Source organism: Argentina silus (genome assembly GCF_951799395.1).
Source record: "Argentina silus genome assembly, chromosome: 14".
In the NCBI taxonomy this organism is placed as follows: domain Eukaryota; kingdom Metazoa; phylum Chordata; class Actinopteri; order Argentiniformes; family Argentinidae; genus Argentina; species Argentina silus.
In genome coordinates, this window is record NC_139668.1 from 16,535,332 (window position 1) to 16,556,395 (window position 21,064).

Sequence of the window (21,064 nt, forward strand, 5' to 3'; positions counted from 1 at the left end):
AATCTCAGGACCAGTAGTACCTAAATTACGTCCTGTTTACCTCAACCCTTAAACGAAACCTTATAACGCAAGGTTGAAGTAATTCACACAAATTAAAAATGCAGTAGCCTAAAATGTAGTCTTATGTACATGAGCTCCGGTTTTACCAGCGGCAACTTTCGTCACAGCGGGGCCGGTCCTGGAGGGGAACGATAGCAACCGCTGGAGCGGACGCACGCGCGCGTCAGAGGCAGGCGAGAGCGTGATGTATTGTAACTCGAAGCACAACGGACTTTTTTTCCCCCACCTGGTGTTCACTGAAGTAGGCTACCAAGCTCGTCAAGGTGAAGTCGAGATGCTGCTTGGTCCTATACCGAAGTGGGTGGAGTACCTAGAGCCATAGATGGAGTATCCAGAACCTATTCGAGTGATCCTCAATCATTCAATCTAAATTACGAGAGGATGTCCGTGGGACTCGGTGTTGATTTAGTAGATCTGTGATATCATTTTTCTCACTCCTGACAAAATAGTTGATATGTTTCCATATCTGATGTGTCTTCTTTTTTGACATTCTTCGTCGAGAAACTTTGGATATTCGGGGGAATTGCGGATCTTGAATGTGGAGAGTAATGAAATACAGTTGTCACCAAAGGTATCAATAACAGGGAATGCTGTTTGCTTCAAGAAATCTTACATCAATATAACTTCTGACGCATGAAGCAACTTCGACATTTTTTCATCAATACGTTTTAATGATTAGCATATGCCAATCCCTCACATCCTTCGTAGGTGACAGGTGGGAGCTCAGTCTGTTTGTTAGTTGAGTAGGCTATGGAACAGTTATGGCAGTTTTGTCTGAACATCGAACTAGAAGCCTATAGCTGACTGGTTTTCATGTTACACCTGAAAGGATGCGGAGATTCTCTCTCTCCGGGTCCTCAGTTTATTTTTTGCCGTCGTAATGGCTTGCCGGGCCGGCTGCTGTGGCCTGGGCGCGGTAAACGAGGATAACGCGCGGTTCCTGATGCTTGCACTCCTCATCGTACTGTATCTCCTTTGCGGTGCCGCGGTGTTTTCCGCGTTGGAGCAGCCCAAGGAACAGCAGGCGAAGGAACGATGGGCGCAGCGCTTCGAGAGCTTCACCCAGACGCACAATCTCACCAGGACCGACTTGGAGAAGTTTCTCCGGTTTTACGAAGAGGCGAACGTCGCTGGTATCCGCGTGGACACTCTCAGGCCACGCTGGGATTTCACTGGTGCATTCTATTTCGTTGGGACTGTGGTTTCGACCATAGGTAAGATATCAGTGGGTCCAACTACGTGATTTCTTGTTATCCTTAACTTTTAATATAGATTAACTTTCCAAATATTTAGAGTAGCCTTGATGCCAAAATCGGCTTTTACGCACGGGCGCAGTGGCGACAAAAATGGTTATTAATCCTGTGTCAGTGTGATGAATGATTAATATTGGGTACGATAGGCTACCAATAGTCTACAGTACGTGGTTTGTAATGAACCTACTGCATATCCGTTACATAGATAATAAAGCTTTTCATCAAGGAATAAAGCTTATCATCATAACTGATTGTAGCCTGACAGAAATTATTCAAATTACAGATAAAACATGTAATTCTTAAAAGTATAATACAGCCTCTAATTTCCCCCATATGTTTTGTTTCTCTTAGTAAAAACAAACAAGAAAGGCCATACTGTAGGTTATGTACAAGATGCTGCTCAGATCCTGTTCACCCTGCATGGGGCCAACCCCCTCAGACAAGACTCACTGTAGGACGCGCATCGCATTAACCCAACAACGCACCACTAGCATGCCACTAATAGAACTACAGTGCCGTGCGTAAGTAATGGGACAGTGAAGCACTTTTTCTTCTTTCTGCTCTACACTCCAAAAGTTTGGATTTCAAAACAAACAATCCCTATGAGGTTAAAGTAGAGATTCTCAGCTTTTGTTTAATGGTATTTGTGTACATATTGGTTTCGCCATTCAGAAATTAGAACACTTTTTATGCATAGTCCCCCTGTTTCAGGGTACCCAAAAGTGATGGGACAGATTTATCAAATGTCCACATTAAGCACTCATGTTTAGTATTTGGTCGACAATCCTGCAATATACAATAACTGCCTGAGGTCTTTGACCCATTGAGCCCACCAGAAGCTGGGTGTTTTTGCTGGTGATGCTCTGCCAGGCCTGTACTGCAGCAATCTTCAGTTATTGTTTGAAATAATAGGGTTAGAAAAAGAAAAGCATGTTTAATTGGATTTAAATCTGAAGATTGACTTGGCTAGTCAAGAACTTTACACTTTTTTGCATGCTAATGGTAAACAAAGGGCAGCCAACAGCCTGCCAATGGTAGACCGCTATGGGCATGTCAGTGGTAGACCGCTATGGGCATGTCAGTGGTAGACCGCTATGGGCATGTCAGTGTTATATCGCCGTTGTGCACAGACGCCAGTGTGCAAATGGCAGACTGATGGTCAGCATGCCCGTGGTAGACCAACAATTGGCATGCCAATGGTAGACTGACAGTCAGTGTGACAACGGACCACTGTTTTTGGTGGTCGGCGTGCCACTGTTGGGCCATCGCAAAGTCGATGAGCCAAATTCTGCCATGCCGACAGCTTTTGCCGCTGGAAGGCCACTGACTCTGCGTGCGACTCATGTGCCACCACAAGCTTGCTAGCTGGGTAGTAGATGAAATTTACCCATAGTCCTTATGTCCCTCACTCCATCTCTTTCCCTCCCCCCTCTAACTCTAACTCTCTCTCCACCATCCCCCACCTCTCTCCCTCATTCCCCCTCCTTTCCTTCCCACCTCCTTCCCACCTCCTTCCCCCTCCCTCTCCCAGGATTTGGTATGACCACTCCGGCAACTGTCGGAGGTAAGATCTTCCTCATCTTCTACGGCCTCATCGGCTGCGCGTCCACCATCTTGTTCTTCAACCTCTTCCTGGAACGCATCATCACCGTCCTGGCCTACGTCCTCAAGTCCTGCCACAAGCTCCGGCACCGCCGCCAGGGCGTCCTACCCCACGATGGCCGCAGCGGGGCCCCACCACGGGGAGACAGAGGCAGCCTGGCCGGGTGGAAGCCTTCTGTCTACTACGTGATGCTGATCCTGTGCGTGGCTGCTGTGGTCATATCCTGCTGTGCCTCGGCCATGTACTCAGTGGTGGAGGGCTGGGGGTATCTGGACTCTCTCTACTTCTGCTTTGTGGCCTTCAGCACCATCGGCTTCGGAGACATGGTGAGCAGCCAGAGAGTGGTGTACGGCGAGAACCAGTCTGTCTACCACCTGGGCAACTTCCTGTTCATACTGATGGGAGTGTGCTGCATCTACTCCCTCTTCAACGTCATCTCCATCGTCATCAAGCAGGTGATGTATTAGATATTTATGTATAATGGACCCCTGATCTGATTTAGTGCACTTTAGTTAGCTTGAAGACTGCGTTTTTCGTTTTTTTTGTGCATATTGCTGAATTTTGAATGTTTAAAAAAAATGTTTTGAAAAAAATAAAATAATAATCAAGCAGACACTCAACTGGTTACTGCGGAAGCTGGACATTCCCTGCTGCCACTGCTGTCCCACTGGGAAAAGGGGCCGGCTGCGTCGGAACGCCGTGATGCCTATTGGAATCGGACACCAGCGGGCTCGCCGGACGATCTCCATAGAAACCGACGCAGTGAACGAGAGCGAGGCGGAGGGAGGGAGGCGACTGTCCGGGGAGATGATCTCTATGAGGGACTTCCTGGCAGCCAATAAGGTGAGGATAAAATAACGTGTGTTGTGAGCTTTAATTTCAGGTAAAAGGTGCTGCCCCTTTCAGGTAAAACGTGCTGCCCATTTCAGGTAAAACGTGCTGCCCATTTCAGATAAAACGTGCTGCCCATTTCAGGTAAAACGTGCTGCCCATTTCAGGTAAAACGTGCTGCCCATTTCAGGTAAAACGTGCTGCCCATTTCAGATAAAACGTGCTGCCCATTTCAGGTAAAACGTGCTGCCCATTTCAGGTAAAACGTGCTGCCCATTTCAGGTAAAACGTGCTGCCCATTTCAGGTAAAACGTGCTGCCCATTTCAGGTAAAACGTGCTGCCCATTTCAGGTAAAACGTGCTGCCCATTTCAGGTAAAACGTGCTGCCCATTTCAGGTAAAATGTGCTGCTCATTTCAGGTAAAACGTGCTGCCCATTTCAGGTAAAACGTGCTGCCCATTTCAGGTAAAACGTGCTGCCCATTTCAGGTAAAACGTGCTGCCCATTTCAGGTAAAACGTGCTGCCCATTTCAGGTAAAACGTGCTGCCCCTGCACTTGTTCATATGGGATACTGGGATATATGGGGTTTACCAACGTGCATCTCAGCTTAAACGTGCCTCCTCGGCTGGCTGGGAAGCACAGAGCACTATGGAAGGAGTTTAGTAGGAGCACTATGGTAGGAGTTTAGTAGGAGCACTATGGTAGGAGTTTAGTAGTAGCACTATGGTAGGAGTTTAGTAGTAGCACTATGGTAGGAGTTTAGTAGTAGCACTATGGTAGGAGTTTAGTAGTAGCACTATGGTAGGAGTTTAGTAGTAGCACTATGGTAGGAGTTTAGTAGGAGCACTATGGTAGGAGTTTAGTAGTAGCACTATGGTAGGAGTTTAGTAGTAGCACTATGGTAGGAGTTTAGTAGGAGCACTATGGTAGGAGTTTAGTAGGAGCACTATGGTAGGAGTTTAGTAGGAGCACTATGGTAGGAGTTTAGTAGTAGCACTATAGTAGGAGTTTAGTAGGAGCACTATGGTAGGAGTTTAGTAGGAGCACTATAGTAGGAGTTTAGTAGGAGCACTATGGTAGGAGTTTAGTAGGAGCACTATGGAAGGAGTTTAGTAGGAGCACTATGGAAGGAGTTTAGTAGGAGCACTATGGAAGGAGTTTAGTAGGAGCACTATGGAAGGAGTTTAGTAGTAGCACTATGGAAGGAGTTTAGTAGGAGCACTATGGTAGGAGTTTAGTAGGAGCACTATGGAAGGAGTTTAGTAGGAGCACTATGGAAGGAGTTTAGTAGTAGCACTATGGAAGGAGTTTAGTAGGAGCACGATGGTAGGAGTTTATCATTCGGACATATTACTGCATATTACTCAAGCTTATTTGCTCTAATTTTTTAATTATTTCCTGGCTATTTAAACAACAAAGACCACTAATAACTTGCTGTAGCCTCCTTCCGGTCTATTTCATTTGAATGTGTTAGAATTCCTGAGCATCTAATAAAGTAATGTGTGCATTTGTTTCGAAAGACATATTTTTAATTACTAGTTATTTTCCCGAGCCTCTATTCCTCTTGGAAATACACAGTCTGCCATTGTGGATGTGTTTACGTCATACATGAATATTAATGTTCCACAGCCCAAAGTCTATGGCCCTGAAGGCCCTCAATAGAACCAAAACAAACCCACATGAAATGATGGTAACACAAAGGCGGAATGGAAACAGCCATACAGTACCTGCCTGAGTTTGACCCTGAATAGGAAGACCTTAAAAATTACACTGCAACAGATAGAGCCCTGCAGTACCCATTTAGTAAGATGTGGTTAATTCAAATAGTTAGCAAGCATGCAGACAGCGTCAGCTTTCAAATCAAATTCTGCAACCAGTTCCCATAACCAGCTTGCTAGCTCATTACTTCAGACCTTTACTTTTACTGCATATTGTCCTCCCCTTTGCTAAACATATAGCTAACGCACTATAATGACTAATGGTGATTGGTCTATTAAAATGAAGTTAAACGACACAGAACATACATTTCACATTTTCACAGTGTTGATTCAATATCCCATTGTACATAATTGATAAATTACCCAGGTTGATCTGTAGCCATTCAGCTGAAATTAGCTGTCAGAAGATCATTATTGCCTGAGATAATTCATTATCATCATTATCCCAATCGTTCTCATACCCTATTCTCTGTGCAACAACTATGCTTATGTTGAGAGGAAAATCTGGCGGGCCTTAGACGATGACAGGGGAGGAAGGAGCAGGAAACAGGAGATGCATGTTGTTTTGTTTTGGCTTGGACATTGAAGGGGACTGCACCTAAGAGGCAGTTCTCGACAATCCTGCCTACTGCCACTTTAAGATGTATGTTTTTTTTTTGCACAAATCTATCTTTGTGGTAAAAGAGTAGAGCGAAGATGTAACGCTAATCTCTGTACAAAGAGACAACGACGTGTCATCTGTACATTTCGTTCCATCTCCAGGTGAACCTGGCCATCATGCAGAAGCAGCTGTCAGAGGCAGCCAATGGGAACCTTCGGCCGTCCAGCTCCGCCAACAGAGAGAATGGCTTCTCAGGGGGGGTGGGAGCGCTGGGCGTCATGAACAACAGGCTGGCTGAGACCAGTGTGGACAGATGAGCTCTCGAGGGCACCGGGGGTTCACAAAGACACTGCATGTCGGACGGAACGCAATTCTTATAGCAGAAGTAACACGCTGTAAAAGTATGCATGATTTCTCTATGCGCATCGGGAAAAAAACACATCATGTGTTGGTCTCAGAAGATCATTTGATTGTGTTCATGGATGGACAGATGAGTTCTCACTGTAGATCAGTGATTCCCAAATAGTGAGTTTTTACTATTTAAGCTCATCCCCTATGGGTCATGGCTTAAGACGGGCTAGAAGCATTGGTTATGTTTTCTTGGTGGTTGGTCACAAGAAACCTGGGTCGCAGCACTGTGGAAGCACTGGTCACAAAGATACTACACACTGTAGAGAAACCAATGCAAATATCAATGTTAAAGGTGTAGCATTTACCTGTGGTTTTGTGCGTTGCTGCTTTTTTGGGGGAAAACACTGAAAATGTGAAAACGTACAATAGGCGATGTTTTCTAATAGCAGCAAATGTGTGCATGTCCATGTAAACAAACACAATGTATAAATGGTACGTTAAGGCCTGTCCTCGACCACGTCACCGAATTTTAAAAACAGTTTTTTATCATCGCCATTTAGCACTATACATTTAAGCATCTACTGTATAGACTGTTTAAAAGGAGCTTACCCATCTCCTCATCTCTCCTAAGATATCACAATATCACCTATAGTATATTGTACATGTTTTCACCTTTTTTGAAGGTCCAGGATGTAACATTCAAGATTTCTAAAAGTTTCCTAATGGTTGTAATGACTATGTTTAATCGGTAGATCCCTTGAAAGAAATATTTCATTTACGAACATTGTTTTGGTCGAGAAAAAGGCGTTTTTAAAAATGTTTTAGTATCCTTCCCTACACTCAGTTTGCATATAAACATGTTGTTACTGCCAGGGGTGTTCTAGGCAATATTTGCCTTTCTGTCTCTGGTGGCTGCCTCTTCTATGGGCATGCAGAAACACAACAGCTAATGACCGACACTGAAATTCCATTTCGGGGTTTTTATTATATTATTATTAGGGAGGATGTTGTTGTTTGGAATTTCAAACAGAATTTTACCGCGGTGGCAGATATGCAACAAACGTACCCTCTTCTCCTTTAAGTAAGTATGGAGAGATACTGATACATCTTTAATTCGTCTTTGTGTGCTAGTTTACGTCTGATGTAAGAAAGAAGAATAAGGAGAGGCTAACTGCAAAGGACACTGTTGGAGAGAAACAGGGTGCTATTAACACACACCTATTCTCACTAAATTCTGATTAAAACCTACCCAGCATGCCTTCCATTAGAGTTCAAGTAGTCCGTCATATGCAAGCGTATGAAGTGAATTTATAATCATGTGCTTTTGTCTCAAGGCTGTTCCTCTCTCCTCCGATGGCAATCATTATTCAACAGCAGCACTGTCTTTTGAAGGTGAAGCTTTCTGTACCTGTTGCTCTGAATTGTTTATCAGCTGCAGTGTTGTGTGTGGGCTGGGGACCAGGTGTGAGGAGGGAGGCCAATGTGTGTGAATGGTCAGGGCCACAAGTAGGGACATGGAGGAGTCACTACAGACCTGAATTATGGATGATGCAGGACATCAAAACATATTTTTTTCCCGTTTCTCTCCGATCCCTTGAGGCACTTTCATTTGTATTTTTTTCACGTCAAACCAGGACTCAGGCAACACGTAGAAGCCTCAGTGACACTGGTAGAGAGAGTGAATGGAACCCTGTTGTACAAATATGGAAACATGTATAATCTTGTCTTCCCATCTCCCTCCCTCCCTATCAAAGTCCTTGTGTTAGTCGAAATGACGCTAGTCATCAGGTAATAGTGGTTGAGATGATCTGAACAGAGCTGAACATAAGATTTTATAAGAATGAAAGCAACTGTATAAAAGTGATATTAAGATAAAGAAATATATTTGAATTGGTTGGCTGTTTTCTTTACTGATGCAATGGTGCAATCATTATGACATCAAAGAGTATTAGATAGTACACAGTTAAGCAGCAGAATATGTAAGACTATTCTCTGGTACAATTGTAGCCTCTGGGAAATGCGTTTGTATCATCTGTCACTGTGTGATATTATACAACATGTTAATTATTTATGATTTGGCACTTTACAGGAGGTACACAAAAACATCAAAACACAGTCTTCATTTACTCTCATACAGCTTATCCTTTTTTAGTAGACACGGATTAATAGCTTTAATTATATATAATTTTTTACTAAATTCAAGCTGTGGGATTAACTGTTTCCCACAATCTTCAAACAATTGAGCCCCGTGTTGTTTGCCAACAGCCGCTGGTGGATACACATTTCAGGATGCGTGAAAGACAATTCTGTAGGTTGCTATGGAGATCATACTGTAGGTTCTGTAGGATGCTTTGTACAATGGTATGATTCAAGCCATAGAGCGGTCACTGACAATATTACAAACACATCAAAAACATATCCCTGAAAACCCTAAATAAATCCATGACATGTAAATGAAAGAAAGCACATTTTTTTTCTCCCTCTGGAATGTTCCTGATGATGAAAATATAGAGGGAATGCTTACCTGATGCATTGTTATTTTGATGAGTTGTACCTTTAGGAATATGATTAAATGATACCCTGCACGCACACGACTGACTGCTGCATGTTTGTATGCAGCTGTTGAATTTATACTGGACATTCATTTCCCTCCTTTCCTACACTTTAGAAAAATAACATCTGTGAGATACACACACACACACACACTCTCTCTCTCTCTCTCTCTCTCTCTCTCTCTCTCTCTCTCTCTCTCTCTCTCTCTCTCTCTCTCTCTCCCCATGTGTCGAAACCATGAGGGTAACACTCATTTTCTTGACACAGGTGGTGGGGAAGCACAGTTAGTGAGTTATTGCACAAAAAAACATAATTTGAATTGTAATATTCAGTTAATTATATGTTTTCAATCGGTAATTTGCCAGAAACTGTGTTCCCAACTGTGTAGGCCTCCTCCTCCTCCTCTGCTTCGTGTTGTGGTCAGGTTCTCTCAGGCTCAGAGCATTTTAAGCACACGGCTGGAGTGGCAGAATTTTGACATTTACTTTGAGGGTATGTAAACAAGATGGGGGTGTTGTGTGATTCTTGTCACGGCCCAAAGACTCTAATCCCCTACATAATACCACCCACAACGTCCCTCTGTCGCCACAATGATAGGGTGAGACTGATTTAAAACAGACACACACACACACACACACACACACACACACGCCATTTGTCTTTGGTCTTGGTGCTGCTGTGGTGCCTTGAGACAAGCCGACTAGTCATAATGTACACAAGGGGGCGCCGCAAACTCAGCTAATACACTACAAGTACTTGTAGCCACTGTATCAAACAAGGCTGCATTCCAGACCGCTATGTTTAGCGACGTTCCTTGAATAAGAATTACAAAACTACGAATCCCATGAAACCTCATCGCGCTCCGGCGCTCGCCATTCATGTCAATATGGCCACTGTCAGTCAGACAAAGGCAAATCAGTCTCCCCACGAAATGAAATCAAATTAGGAGGCGAGAGGAGGAAGCCTGGCATTGTGAAAACCTGCTAGTGTATGTCTCGTGTCGGGAATTAAGGAGAGAACTTCTAGTGAGGACCAAAAAAAAAAACGTTTGTTAAATGCTGTGGTGGACGGAGGCTCTAGATTGTAAGATCAAGGTAAGACTTGCAAGGCTAAAGCTACTTAGCTAGCTCGAGCATAGCTAGTTTTTTCTGCAGGCTTGCCCGCCCGCACTCATTGGCAGTAGTCCCAAATGCTAGACAGTCAGCAAGTCAAGCAGGCTAGCGCATACCCGCCTCAGTTAATTACATGATTCTTAATGTCACATAGCTAAACTTTCTGAATATGTAACTAGCCGTCCGATGCAGGAAGTAACACGGCTGTAGCTAGCTAAGCTATGCAGTTATTACAGTACTGCCACAGTGTCTGCTAGTTTCAGCACACACAACAGGCAAGAATGTAACAGACCATAACCAAATCAGCCTCTGTCTGGGTGATAATAGCTAGCATACCCATCTGGATCATGACCATGGGTCACCACCATCAAGCAGAGACTGCGAAAAAAAAAACTTCAGAACACTACTGGACAGTGAACGCCAATCGCTGGGCGTGAGCTCTGCTGTTTGCTCTTGGCTGACTATAGTAGATCGGTGGGACTGTTTGGTCTGTTAGTTGGGTGAACTTGTTGGGGCGATTTGTTTTGACCGAGAGATTTGGTTTCGATCGTACTGTGGTTGTTGTGATGGTGACGTCACACGAGTCACCACGTTGACGGCCCACCCAGTCTAGACGGCACTTCGTCCATCTCTCTCTTGAGACAGGACGTGTATATATGACTTAGTTGCTTAGTTTCCCTGAAAGTAAAGTAGTAGGTTACCTTTCCAACTGGTCAACGGTCATTGGTGAACCAGGAGAATCCAGTGAAGCATGCCAATGCCTTTCCGCCTGCCTTTGTAAATCATTACACAGGTTCCCCATTGATTGTGGGTGTTGCAACAAGTTGGGTTGGTAGTGTACTCACAACAGAAAAGACTCACAACAATGACACTGAACTGTCCTCTTATCCTCATAGAGAGTGTCTTGGACCTTGCCCCCCGGACACGGTAACCAAAATAGTTGTTTGGCAGAAAGAAAACATGTCACCTTTTGCTGTGAAGCTAGCTTCAAATGAAAGGTATAGCATATAGATGCTCCTGGCCAAATGCATTGATTCCGGTTGACATTTTCAGGGGCCATAAAGACATTGAACTTAAGTTACAGGCTTGAAATTGTTGACATTATAAAAATGTTGTTGTCCTGCACTTGTCCTATAATGAGATGGATCCACAGTTTATGTGTGAGGGTTGATGTTTGTTTTCTGCTGAGTTGTTGAATCTGACACCACTGGACACTCATGTGGGAAAACCTTGTAAAGCTGTGAGGGTCATGGGTCATGGCTGTGTGGATGTACCACTCTCTCTCTCTCTCTCTCTCTCTCTCTCCATCTCCTCCCCTCCCCTCTCTCTGCTAAGCAAAGATCCATAAACAGAAAATTGACCAGTGCTAGTCAGCAGTATTAAACCTCTCCTGTCCAGGCTCTGCAGCAACAGGAAGTAGGCCCAGGAGGGTCGTGTTTTACAGACCTGTGCAGCAGCTTGACTCCCGGGGTTTGAATAACACACTGACTCCCGGGGTTGAATAACACACTGACTCAAGGGGGTTGAATAACACACTGACTCCCGGGGTTTGAATAACACACTGACTCAAGGGGGTTGCCCCAGACAAACTGTATGGCACTGCACTTGCAGCTAAAGTTATTAACGTTTATGGAGAAGCCCATGTTAATGTTGCACTGATTTATGCTGAAAGCGCCCAGTTCCCCCAGGTGCCCTGTGATTTAAACTCTAGACAGCCTTGCTCAGGCACTCATGTGTTGCTACACTATAGGAACACGGTCCATAAAGAATGCTTCGTTAGCTGTGTGACAATGGACGTTCACACTATGTGAAGGTAATGGTGTTGAACGTTTGTATTTGTTGACTAGTTTTTTTTTTTTATCTCACAGCAAGTGTCAGCAGTGGCACTGTGTCTGTAACACATTGAACACCTAAGTTCATCTATCTAAAATCATCTTTGTAGTATTGCCATTCTGCAGGGCTATTTAACCCTAACCCTTCGATTTCAAGACAGTGCGTTGCATCCTTATGATATAGGCCTAGCCTACAATCAGAGAGAGAGAGAGAGAGAGAGAGGATGGATGTGGCTCTTCAAAGCTAGGCTACATATTCCAGAGAGCTTGTAAGGACAGCTGATTTGGAATCATATCTGGAATGTCGCAGAGCATGTGACCCCATAAGGACATTCTATTGAAGAATGTATGTGTACAGAGTTAATATCACGAGCTGTTAATGCATCCACATTATCCACTGAATGTATTTCTAGCTGCAGCCTGTGCATGGCCTCTGGCTTCTAAGTCTCTTTGATACTGTGTTGTGTGTGTGTGTGTGGAGGTCTTCACATTTTCAGCTCATGAGTTCAAGACTCTGTGGATATTGTATCCACAGCCCCACCCTCACTATCAGACAATCTGTTTTATGCATGCGTGCGTGCGTGCGTGCGTGTGCGCTGTCGATCATTGTGACGTCTCTGTGCTCGCTGCGAGTGTCGGTATGTATGTGTACAACGTGTACTATTTGTGTATGCAGTTGCATAGAGGGCTGATATCCTCTCTGATATCCTATACGCTATGACTCATCCTCGTCCTCTTCAAAGCAAAAATACGGAGGTTGGCCGCTTAGGATGGAAATTTTTCTTGGCGTTTTTCCCAAGTCGCACTCCTTCATAACCCCCCCCCCCCCCCCTCTCTCTCCTCTAGTATTTCTCCTCTGTCTTTCTCCCCTCTCTCCCTCTCTCCCACATGTGTTCTTTCACACACATACCGTCTGCTCTCGATTTCTATGTCCTCCCTCCTTCACATGAAGTCTATCCATATGCCCCCTCCCCCCTCCCCCCTCCACTCTCTCTAAAAGCCTTCTTAAAGGCTGGCAGAATAATCCATTTCATATCTGGGCTGCAGCTGCTGAGGCAGTCCTCTCAAAGTATGCCTCTGATGAGGAGATAAGGTATGTGTGTGTGTGTATATGTGTATGTGTATGTGTATGTGTGCGTGTGCGTGTGTGTGTATATGTGTATGTGTGCGTGTGCATGTGTGTGCGCGTGCATGGAGGGATTTTTGTGTATTCAGAACTAGTCTGTACTTGTAAGTGTGTGTGTGTGTGTGTGTGTGCCTGTGTAAAGGGCCTGTAACTTCTGGTAAAGCCAGATCTGATGGTCTACTGTATCAAAAGCTTTCGTGTCTTGGCCAATCACACAGAGGATCGCATCACCAAAATGTACAGCTATTGCATGCGCCCCTCCACCAGGTTGGGTCATGACAGGGATCGATAGCTCTGAGGTTGATAAGAGGGGGATCAGCAGCAGAGAGTAACACATACCAGACCCATAGGCTCCCTTCCTGTAAGACACAATGCCTGGCGCAAGAGACTGACAACGTCTGACTGTAATCAAGAAGTTAGATAGATAGATTTGTTGCCTCTCTTTGTTGCTTTCTGTTGTCACTTTTCAGAACTGGCCCACACCTAAGAGTAACCCCCCCCCCCCCTCCATCTCTCTCTTTCTCTCTCACTCTCACTCTCTCTCTCTCTCTCTCTCTTTCTCTTTCTCTTTCTCTTTCTCTCTCACTCTAACTCTCTCTCTCTCTCTCTCTCTCTCTCTCTCCCCCTCTGTTTGTAGGATGTCTCAATACACAGACGAGCCTCGTTTCACCATCGAGCAGATCGACCTGCTACAGCGCCTGCGGCGGACGGGGATGACCAAACCAGAGATCCTCCACGCCCTCGACACGCTCGACCGCCTCGACCGCCAGCACGGACACAAGTTCGGGCGCCGGCCCGCCCACCCGGGGCCCTCCTCCAACATCAACGCCACTTCCTCTTCCTCGTCCAATAACGCTTCCTCGTCCACGACGTCAACCGCCACGCAAACCAGTTTCCAGGCGAACGGACTGTTGCCGTCGCCGACCGACAACTACGACGCCTCCCCGCCCCCACCGGCAGTCCCCGGCCCCGTCGCCGTTGCCGCAGCGTCTCAGAATGGGCGTGTCGGCGAGGGGCTGATTGCTATGACGAACGGGAAGCTGTCTCCGCCTCGGTTTCCTGTCAGCGTTGGCTCTGTCAGCGGTGGCGTGTCGTCGCAGGTTTATGGGTTCGAGCCCAGCGAGGAAGACCTGGACATCGATGACAAGGTGGAGGAACTCATGAGGTGAGGGGGACGTCCCGGGGACCTCTACCTGTCTGGGTTGGGGGCTCACGCTCGTTAGGCATTTAAGAAACTAGTCGACACGTGACATCGTCACGTGTTTGAGTTCCCAACTCTTACCTGATATACACACCTGAACCCACACACAGACATATACACATATACACACACACACAGACATATACACACACACACACACACACACACAGACATATACACACACACACACACAATATCACACAATCAATCGGTCCTCCTGTACTGCGCGCACACACACACACACACACACACACACACACACCCACCCACACACACACATTGTGTTAAAATGAAATGTTATACTATTGGTCTACATGTCCTACTTCTAATCTTCTGTAGTCTGCACCCTGTGAGCAGTGACAAGGGCGCTATTGATTTGATGGTGTCTGAAAATGAAATGAAATGGAAGGGGAGGAAAAATGGCAGTGGATTTTTTGGCAGTTCAGTGCTGAGCGTGATTTTCAGACACGTTTCCCATTAAGTGGAATCAATATAAATGTAAATGAGAAGGCAGTGTATTGAGTGTATATGTGTGTGTGTGTGTGTTATTTCTTCAGTGCTCAGCAGACGTGTCACACAGAGAAAATGCAGTCTGCTCTCGACTTCCCCTCTCTGTCTGTTCACATTCACGCTCTTCTCTGCCTGACATTAAAGTGCAGCCAATCACACACAATCTGTCTCTCTCTCCCTCTCTCTCCCTCCCCCCTCTCCCCCTCTCTCTCTCTCTCTCTCTCTCTCTCTCTCTCTCCCCCCCCCCCCTCTCTCTCTCCCTCCATATGGTTGCAGAAGGGACAGTGCCATAATAAAGGAGGAGATCAAAGCGTTCCTGGGGAACAGGCGCATCTCTCAGGCGGTGGTGGCCCAGGTCACAGGTCAGTGGGCCCCAGAGCGGTCATTCAGTAAGCTGGGCGACAGTCTGTTTGTTTCTACTTCAGCCAACTTGATTCTCCGTCTTCACTCCCTCTCTCTTCCCCCTTTCTCTCATCCCCCCCCCCTCTCCTGTCCCTTCCCATCTCTCCTCTCCCTCTTCTCCCCCCCCCCCCCCCCAGGTATCAGTCAGAGTCGTATTTCTCACTGGCTGCTGCAGCAGGGCTCGGATCTGAGTGAACAGAAGAAGCGGGCGTTCTATCGCTGGTACCAGCTGGAGAAGACCACCCCCGGTAATGCCCTCCCCCAGTCCCATGTCGACCCCCTGGCAGACCCCCTCAGCCCTCCCAGCTCCCCCAGCCTACCGTCTGTCCAGTCCCTGTTTAGTTGCTCCACACGTTCCATCCACTACTAGAGGCCCCAGACCAATCGAGGCTTTTATTCAGTAAAGCGTCCCATCCCGACAAAATGCTCAGATAGAAACACACTGTATAGAGGCACACACATGATTCTCTGCCCTGTCGAATAAGCTATAGTGTCCGCTCTATGTGATTTTTCTATCTGCAGTCTTGCACTCCATTGAATTAGCCCCCCCCCCCTCCCGGTTTCTGAGATATTAGATATTTCTTCAGTATTAGACCCGTCCATCCCCTTTCCCTACTGACCTGTTACATTCATTTCTGTACCCCCACACACACACACAAACTGTTTCAGACCCCCCCCCCCACTCCCTGTCCTGCTCCATTGTGTGTTATGTCTCATTCCGTGTCAAAGTGTACTGTACGTCCCTGCCATTTCTTGTATCTCCGCCCCACACTCCGCCCCCCGGGGGCCGAGCAGCCAATAAGCTGCCACAGTTCCGTGAATATATTACTATTCATAGCCGGTGGCTGACATCATAGCAGTTGTGTGTAATGCTACGTAAAGCGCTTAGAGCACTTAGGAGAAAAGTGCTCTTTAAAACCCTATTCATGATTTAGGTTATGCAGTGGCTTTAGGAAATCCTGGTGTCTGATATATCTACTATGCATAGGCCTTAAGAATACCGGTGTCTGACTGTATGTTGCCATGGTGAAAGGATTTTTTTTTTAATAAAAAACAAGTTGTGAAACAAGTGACGGCTTAATTCTCCTCTGTCTGTGTGGAGGCGAGGGCTAGCGCACCCTGGTGGACTGTGTATGTCACTGCACCGGTGGAGTTCACACTGAGGGCCTTTGGGGTGGTGGTGGTGGTGGGGCGGGGGTGGGGTAAGTATTGAACTCTAGACCTTGGGGGGGGGTCTCCTGTTCAGGTGAAGATGCTGGTTGTTCATTGATAGACTAATTCTAATTGACCAGGATGTTTGCTCACCTGGTGGCCCTAATTCAAGTCAGTCTGGTTAACAGACCAGAACAAAAACATGAACCGGCAGCAGACCAGCAACCAGCCCTCAAGAACCACAGCTTTACACCCCTGATCGTGGTGTCTGCATGACGAGTACTTAAAGATGATTGAGTTATTTTGATTGGTATAAATCATGTATTATACAGTCGGGCTGCTGCACTTAGAGTCTATTCCTGGGGGACGCGTTCAGGCCAACGTGGCAGTGGGGTGCCTAGCGGATGCGTGAAGCCGTGAGATCGACCCCCCTGCAGATGAAGAAAACATTCATGGATGGTTGATCATGTGTAGCGTCTTCTTATGAACCAAAACCACCTCTCCCTACATCTGTGTGTGTCTGTGTGTCTGTGCGTGTCTCCCAGTCCCATCAGCAGTCATTGTTCATTATGTTAGTGCTCTTCAACTGTGGCATGAGGCCAGAAACACTACTGCTCTGCTTGAGACACATAGTTACCACACCTTTTAATAAGGCTGAAGAGAGAGAGAGGTGGGGGTGGGGGTGGGGGGGGGGGGTCACCTTGCTGCTTTGAAATACTGTCCCTGATCTGATGTTCTTTTAGGCCATGTTAGCCGCCACCACCAACTCAATATGATTGACACATCGAATGGAAGGGTTGTGTGTCCCTCTCAGCCACCGTAGCAACATACAGAACAAAACATGTCGGTGCTTTATTGTTTTTGGTTGCTGAGATTTTTTATAATTTTTTTTTTATATGTTTTTTGGGCATTTCTGATTTATTGGGATAGAGACAGTAGAGATTGGCAGGAAGGATGGGTGAGAGAGAGGAGGGATGACATGCAAGATAGGTCGAGGGTCGGAATCAAACCAGGAACCTTGCGATTACGTGGTAAGCGCATTAGTGTGCTACGCCGCTAAGCGCCCCCGGTTGCTGAGGTTTGATGGAAATGCAACAGGGCCAGATAAAACATTAACACTTTTCTGTCCATACTTTCTAGCGGTATGGACTGGCATTTGAAGGTGCTGAGGGGGAGGGGTCTGTTTGCGCATGGGTGTATATTTTTGAGTTTAAGGGATCGTTCAATATTTGACAACTTCTAGTCAGGTGAGATGGTTCCTTACCTTGAAAGTAGTCCACGGGCGAGGAGAAACTGGAATCCATGGTTCAGAGTTGTTTAAATAGCCATTAACAACTTCAGCTAACTCTAACAAAACAACAATGTGATTGAGGAACCAAAACAAAGTTCAACATTTGTGGCCAAATCACCCTAAAATGAAAAAACCCCAAAAAAACCTGTCTCTGACTTGGTTGGAAGTGTTCCCCAATCACTCCCATTGAGGTTGTTAGCGATGGCTAAAGTTATCTGAAGCTAGTCGTGGCTATTGAAAGCAGTCTGAAACATGGATTACAGGTTCTCTACTTTCAAGGTAAGGAACCATCTGACCTAGAAGTTATAAAATATTTAACAATCCCTTTAAGTTTGCAATGTTTTGCATGTAGTTGTCATTATTCTCCTACACGGTCCTCCTATGGTTAAATCACGGTTGCGTCATGGTTGTGTTCCCAGGTGCAACTCTGACCATGCGGCCTGCCCCAATGGCTCTGGAGGACGTGGTTGAGTGGCATCAGACTCCACCCCCCATTAGTTCCACCCCCGGAAGCTTCCGTCTGCGACGGGGGAGCCGATTCACCTGGAGGAAAGAATGTCTTGCTGTGATGGAGAGGTGAGGAGGGGGAGAGAGAGAGAAAGAGAGAGAAGGAGAAAGGGAGAAGGAGAGAAGGAGAAAGAGAGGGAGAGAGAGAGAACTATTGCACCTCTACAGAGTGAAACTGGGTTGAGATCTGTGTGAGATTGGAAAACAGGGACGAGAGGATAAGTGGAGGGCACAGAGGTTTAGTGCCGAGAAGACAGATGGTGGAGGAACACAGACACACTCTCACCTCCAAAACACCCGTTGTCATGACCACAGTGATCCTGTCAGAGAGGGCTGTCTGATGAACGATGATATGTTTATGTGCGTTTATGTTGGCAGCTACTTCAATGAGAACCAGTACCCTGATGAGGCCAAAAGAGAGGAGATTGCCAACGCCTGCAACGCTGTCATACAGAAGCCAGGTGAAGCAGAGCGGGAGAGGGGAAGTAACAGCTTGGGTACAGCTGATTAATGGGACATTTGACTGACTGACTGTGGTGTGTGTGTGTGTGTGTGTGTGTGTCTGTGTGTAGGGAAGAAGCTGTCTGATCTGGAGAGAGTGACGTCTCTTAAGGTCTACAACTGGTTCGCCAACCGCCGGAAGGAGATCAAGAGACGTGCCAACATAGGTAACGTTTGCGACCCCTTGGGGGGTGTGTGTGTGTGTGTGTGTGTGCGCGTGAAGAGCTTAGATATGTTATGGCGAGGTCTCTGTTTTTCGAAGAAGCAGCAATCCTGGAGAGCCATGGGATCGACGTGCAGAGTCCAGGAGGCCACTCCAACAGTGATGACATTGACGGAAACGAGTTCCCCGACCAGGTAACCAACCATTTGGGAGAACACACCCCTAAAGAAACGAAATGGTCCAATCTCCTCCGGATTAAGTTGTGTTTGAGAGCCAAGACCACTGTATGTTTATAAGGGTGATTTTAATCACAACATTTGAATGAAAAGTACAGCTGCTAATTCAACGCCTGTACAATTTGGAAGGCCACATCATCAAATGACAAATTCTTGTGTACCACTGTATCAGGTGCACTGTGGAACAATCCTGTGGAATTTATAACTATATTATGTGCAATGACTCTCCTCTTTCTGTTTGTATGGTTCTTCTAACCCATGTCCCTGTTGTCTTGCAGGGTTGTGAGGTGTCTACGTTTGAGAAGAGAGCAGCGACCAGACCCTTTGGCTTCAGCCGACTAGACCTGTCCTCACCCACACAGGTACACACACACCCACCCACCAACCCCCACCCAAGATTTTCTATTCTATTGTACTCTGTCCTAACATCACAGACGACCACAAGGTCTTAAAAAGTGATCTGCCTTTTATGTCTTACTTGAAAAGATAGCCCACCAAACAGTCCCAGGGTGCGTCTCAATAGTCTAAAGCAGTGTTCTCTCTACATTTGTCCTCTCCTTTAACTGCTCTGATGTGAAAGCCCATACGGTCAATGTTGACAGGGAACCTGCCTTTACCTGACCAGTCCTCTGAGGCCTAGGGCAGATGAAGGAAAGGAGACAAGGAGAGAGAGTCACTTTGGACTATTGAGATGTGTCTGTAAATGTGAACTAAACTCCACCCCTCCCACTCTTGCGGTTATAGGTGCCCACCCTGCTGCCCAGCTGGTTGGCGGCATGGCCTGGCATGGGCAGGGGGGGCGCCGCAGGACAGAGGGGCAGCTCTCTGATAGGCCGGTCCTCTGTCTCGGGGGCGGGGCAGCAGGCGGAAGGTTCCAGACTGACGGGTGTGTCCTGGTCTCCCCCCTCCCCCTCCCTCCAGGACGAGTCCACGAATCACAGCGTGATCACGGAACACCAGGATCCCATCACCTTGGCTGTGGAGATGGCAGCTGTCAATCACAGTATCCTGGCCCTGGCCACGCAGGGAGGGGTAGTGGCTGGGGGTGGGACAGGAAGTGACATCAAGACAGAGGTGCTGGATGACGACTGATTATGAGAAAGACTGAGGATGAGGGAGGGAAGGAGGGAGGGATGATGATGGGGAGAGGAAGCAGAGAGGGATGAGAGGCAAAGGTGTGTGTGTGTGTGTGTGTATATATATATATATATATATATATATATATATATATATATATATATATACAGTGCCCTGCGTAAGTAATGGGACAGTGAAACATTTTCCTTCTTTTGGCTCTTCTTTATACTCTAAATGTTTGGATTTGGAATCAAACAATTGCTATGAGCTTAAAGTATAGATATCCAGCTTATGGTATTTGTGTACATAAGTTTCACCATTTAAAAAATGACCCAAAAGAAGAAACAAATGTTTCACTGTCCCATTACTTACGCAGGGGTGTGTGTGTGTGTGTTGAGGTTGCCACTCTCTGTCCACTCTCCTCGTTTGTAAGCAAGTAGTCAAGTTTGTTGGAATGTTAAATCATGACCAAAAGAAATGCATAAGCTAGAGACTGTCAAACCTAGTATTACCTGCCTCCACCTTTACCTCCACCCTCCACCTTTACCTCCATCCCCTACCTCCACCTTTACCTTTACCTCCACCCCCTACCTCCATCCCCTACCTCCACCCCTCTTAAGACTGTTCCAGAGGCCTAGGGATGTCTGTCCTGCAGGTCTTGTGTCTGTGAGTCAGTCATATATGCTATTGTCTGTGAGTTTAAGTAGGAGAGTAGATGGTTTATACTGTATGAAACCCTGCACACCTCCCCATGAGGACAGAGGATCCCTGCCCACCTCCCCATGAGGACGGAGGATCCCTGCCCAGTGTAAACGACACACTCCTCAATACCCCCCCCCCCTCCTCCTCCTCCTCCTCCTCCTTCTTTCAATTTTATTTCAGTCCTCTCTCCTCCTCCCAACAAAGTAGCAGTATGGAGAACGAGAGGAGTGGTGAGGGAGAGGGTTATTTCTTTTTTTTTTTTACAAGCTTTTACTGAAGA

The 21,064-nt window shown here is 46.4% G+C and overlaps 2 protein-coding genes across 5 annotated transcripts; both read left to right on the forward strand.

Annotated features, from left to right (window-relative positions):
• Positions 1 to 940: 940 nt before the first annotated feature.
• On the forward strand, positions 941 to 6,385 carry kcnk13a (potassium channel, subfamily K, member 13a; the record flags this gene model as incomplete). Of its 2 annotated transcripts, none has more annotated exons than XM_083685439.1 (4): positions 941 to 1,274; positions 2,845 to 3,371; positions 3,526 to 3,759; positions 6,230 to 6,385. In XM_083685439.1, 4 exons carry the CDS (start codon positions 941 to 943, stop codon positions 6,383 to 6,385), a joined length of 1,251 nt encoding a protein of 416 aa, XP_083541565.1. The 2 variants fall into 2 exon arrangements, with proteins under 2 accessions (XP_083541565.1, XP_083541566.1); XM_083685440.1 differs by having other exon boundaries at positions 3,529 to 3,759.
• Positions 6,386 to 9,869: 3,484 nt separating this feature from the next.
• On the forward strand, positions 9,870 to 20,169 carry hmbox1a (homeobox containing 1a). 3 transcript variants are annotated; one of them, XM_083684621.1, is made up of 10 exons: positions 9,870 to 10,066; positions 13,680 to 14,207; positions 15,030 to 15,115; positions 15,293 to 15,403; positions 18,018 to 18,174; positions 18,484 to 18,566; positions 18,678 to 18,773; positions 18,872 to 18,963; positions 19,284 to 19,367; positions 19,750 to 20,169. In XM_083684621.1, the coding sequence occupies exons 2-10, from the start codon at positions 13,681 to 13,683 to the stop codon at positions 20,095 to 20,097; spliced, it is 1,584 nt and encodes a 527-aa protein (XP_083540747.1). In that variant the 5' UTR covers positions 9,870 to 10,066; position 13,680; the 3' UTR covers positions 20,098 to 20,169. The 3 variants fall into 3 exon arrangements, with proteins under 3 accessions (XP_083540747.1, XP_083540749.1, XP_083540748.1); XM_083684623.1 differs by having other exon boundaries at positions 19,927 to 20,169; XM_083684622.1 differs by having other exon boundaries at positions 18,875 to 18,963.
• The last annotated feature ends 895 nt before the right edge of the window (positions 20,170 to 21,064 follow it).

Coding starts and splice junctions, on each gene's coding strand:
- hmbox1a (XM_083684621.1), top strand. CDS start 13,681: ATGTCTCAATACACAGACGAGCCTCGTTTCACCATCGAGCAGATCGAC. Junction 15,404..18,017: donor GCTGGAGAAGACCACCCCCG/GTAATGCCCTCC, acceptor TTGTGTTCCCAG/GTGCAACTCTGACCATGCGG. Junction 19,368..19,749: donor ACCTGTCCTCACCCACACAG/GTACACACACAC, acceptor TTGCGGTTATAG/GTGCCCACCCTGCTGCCCAG.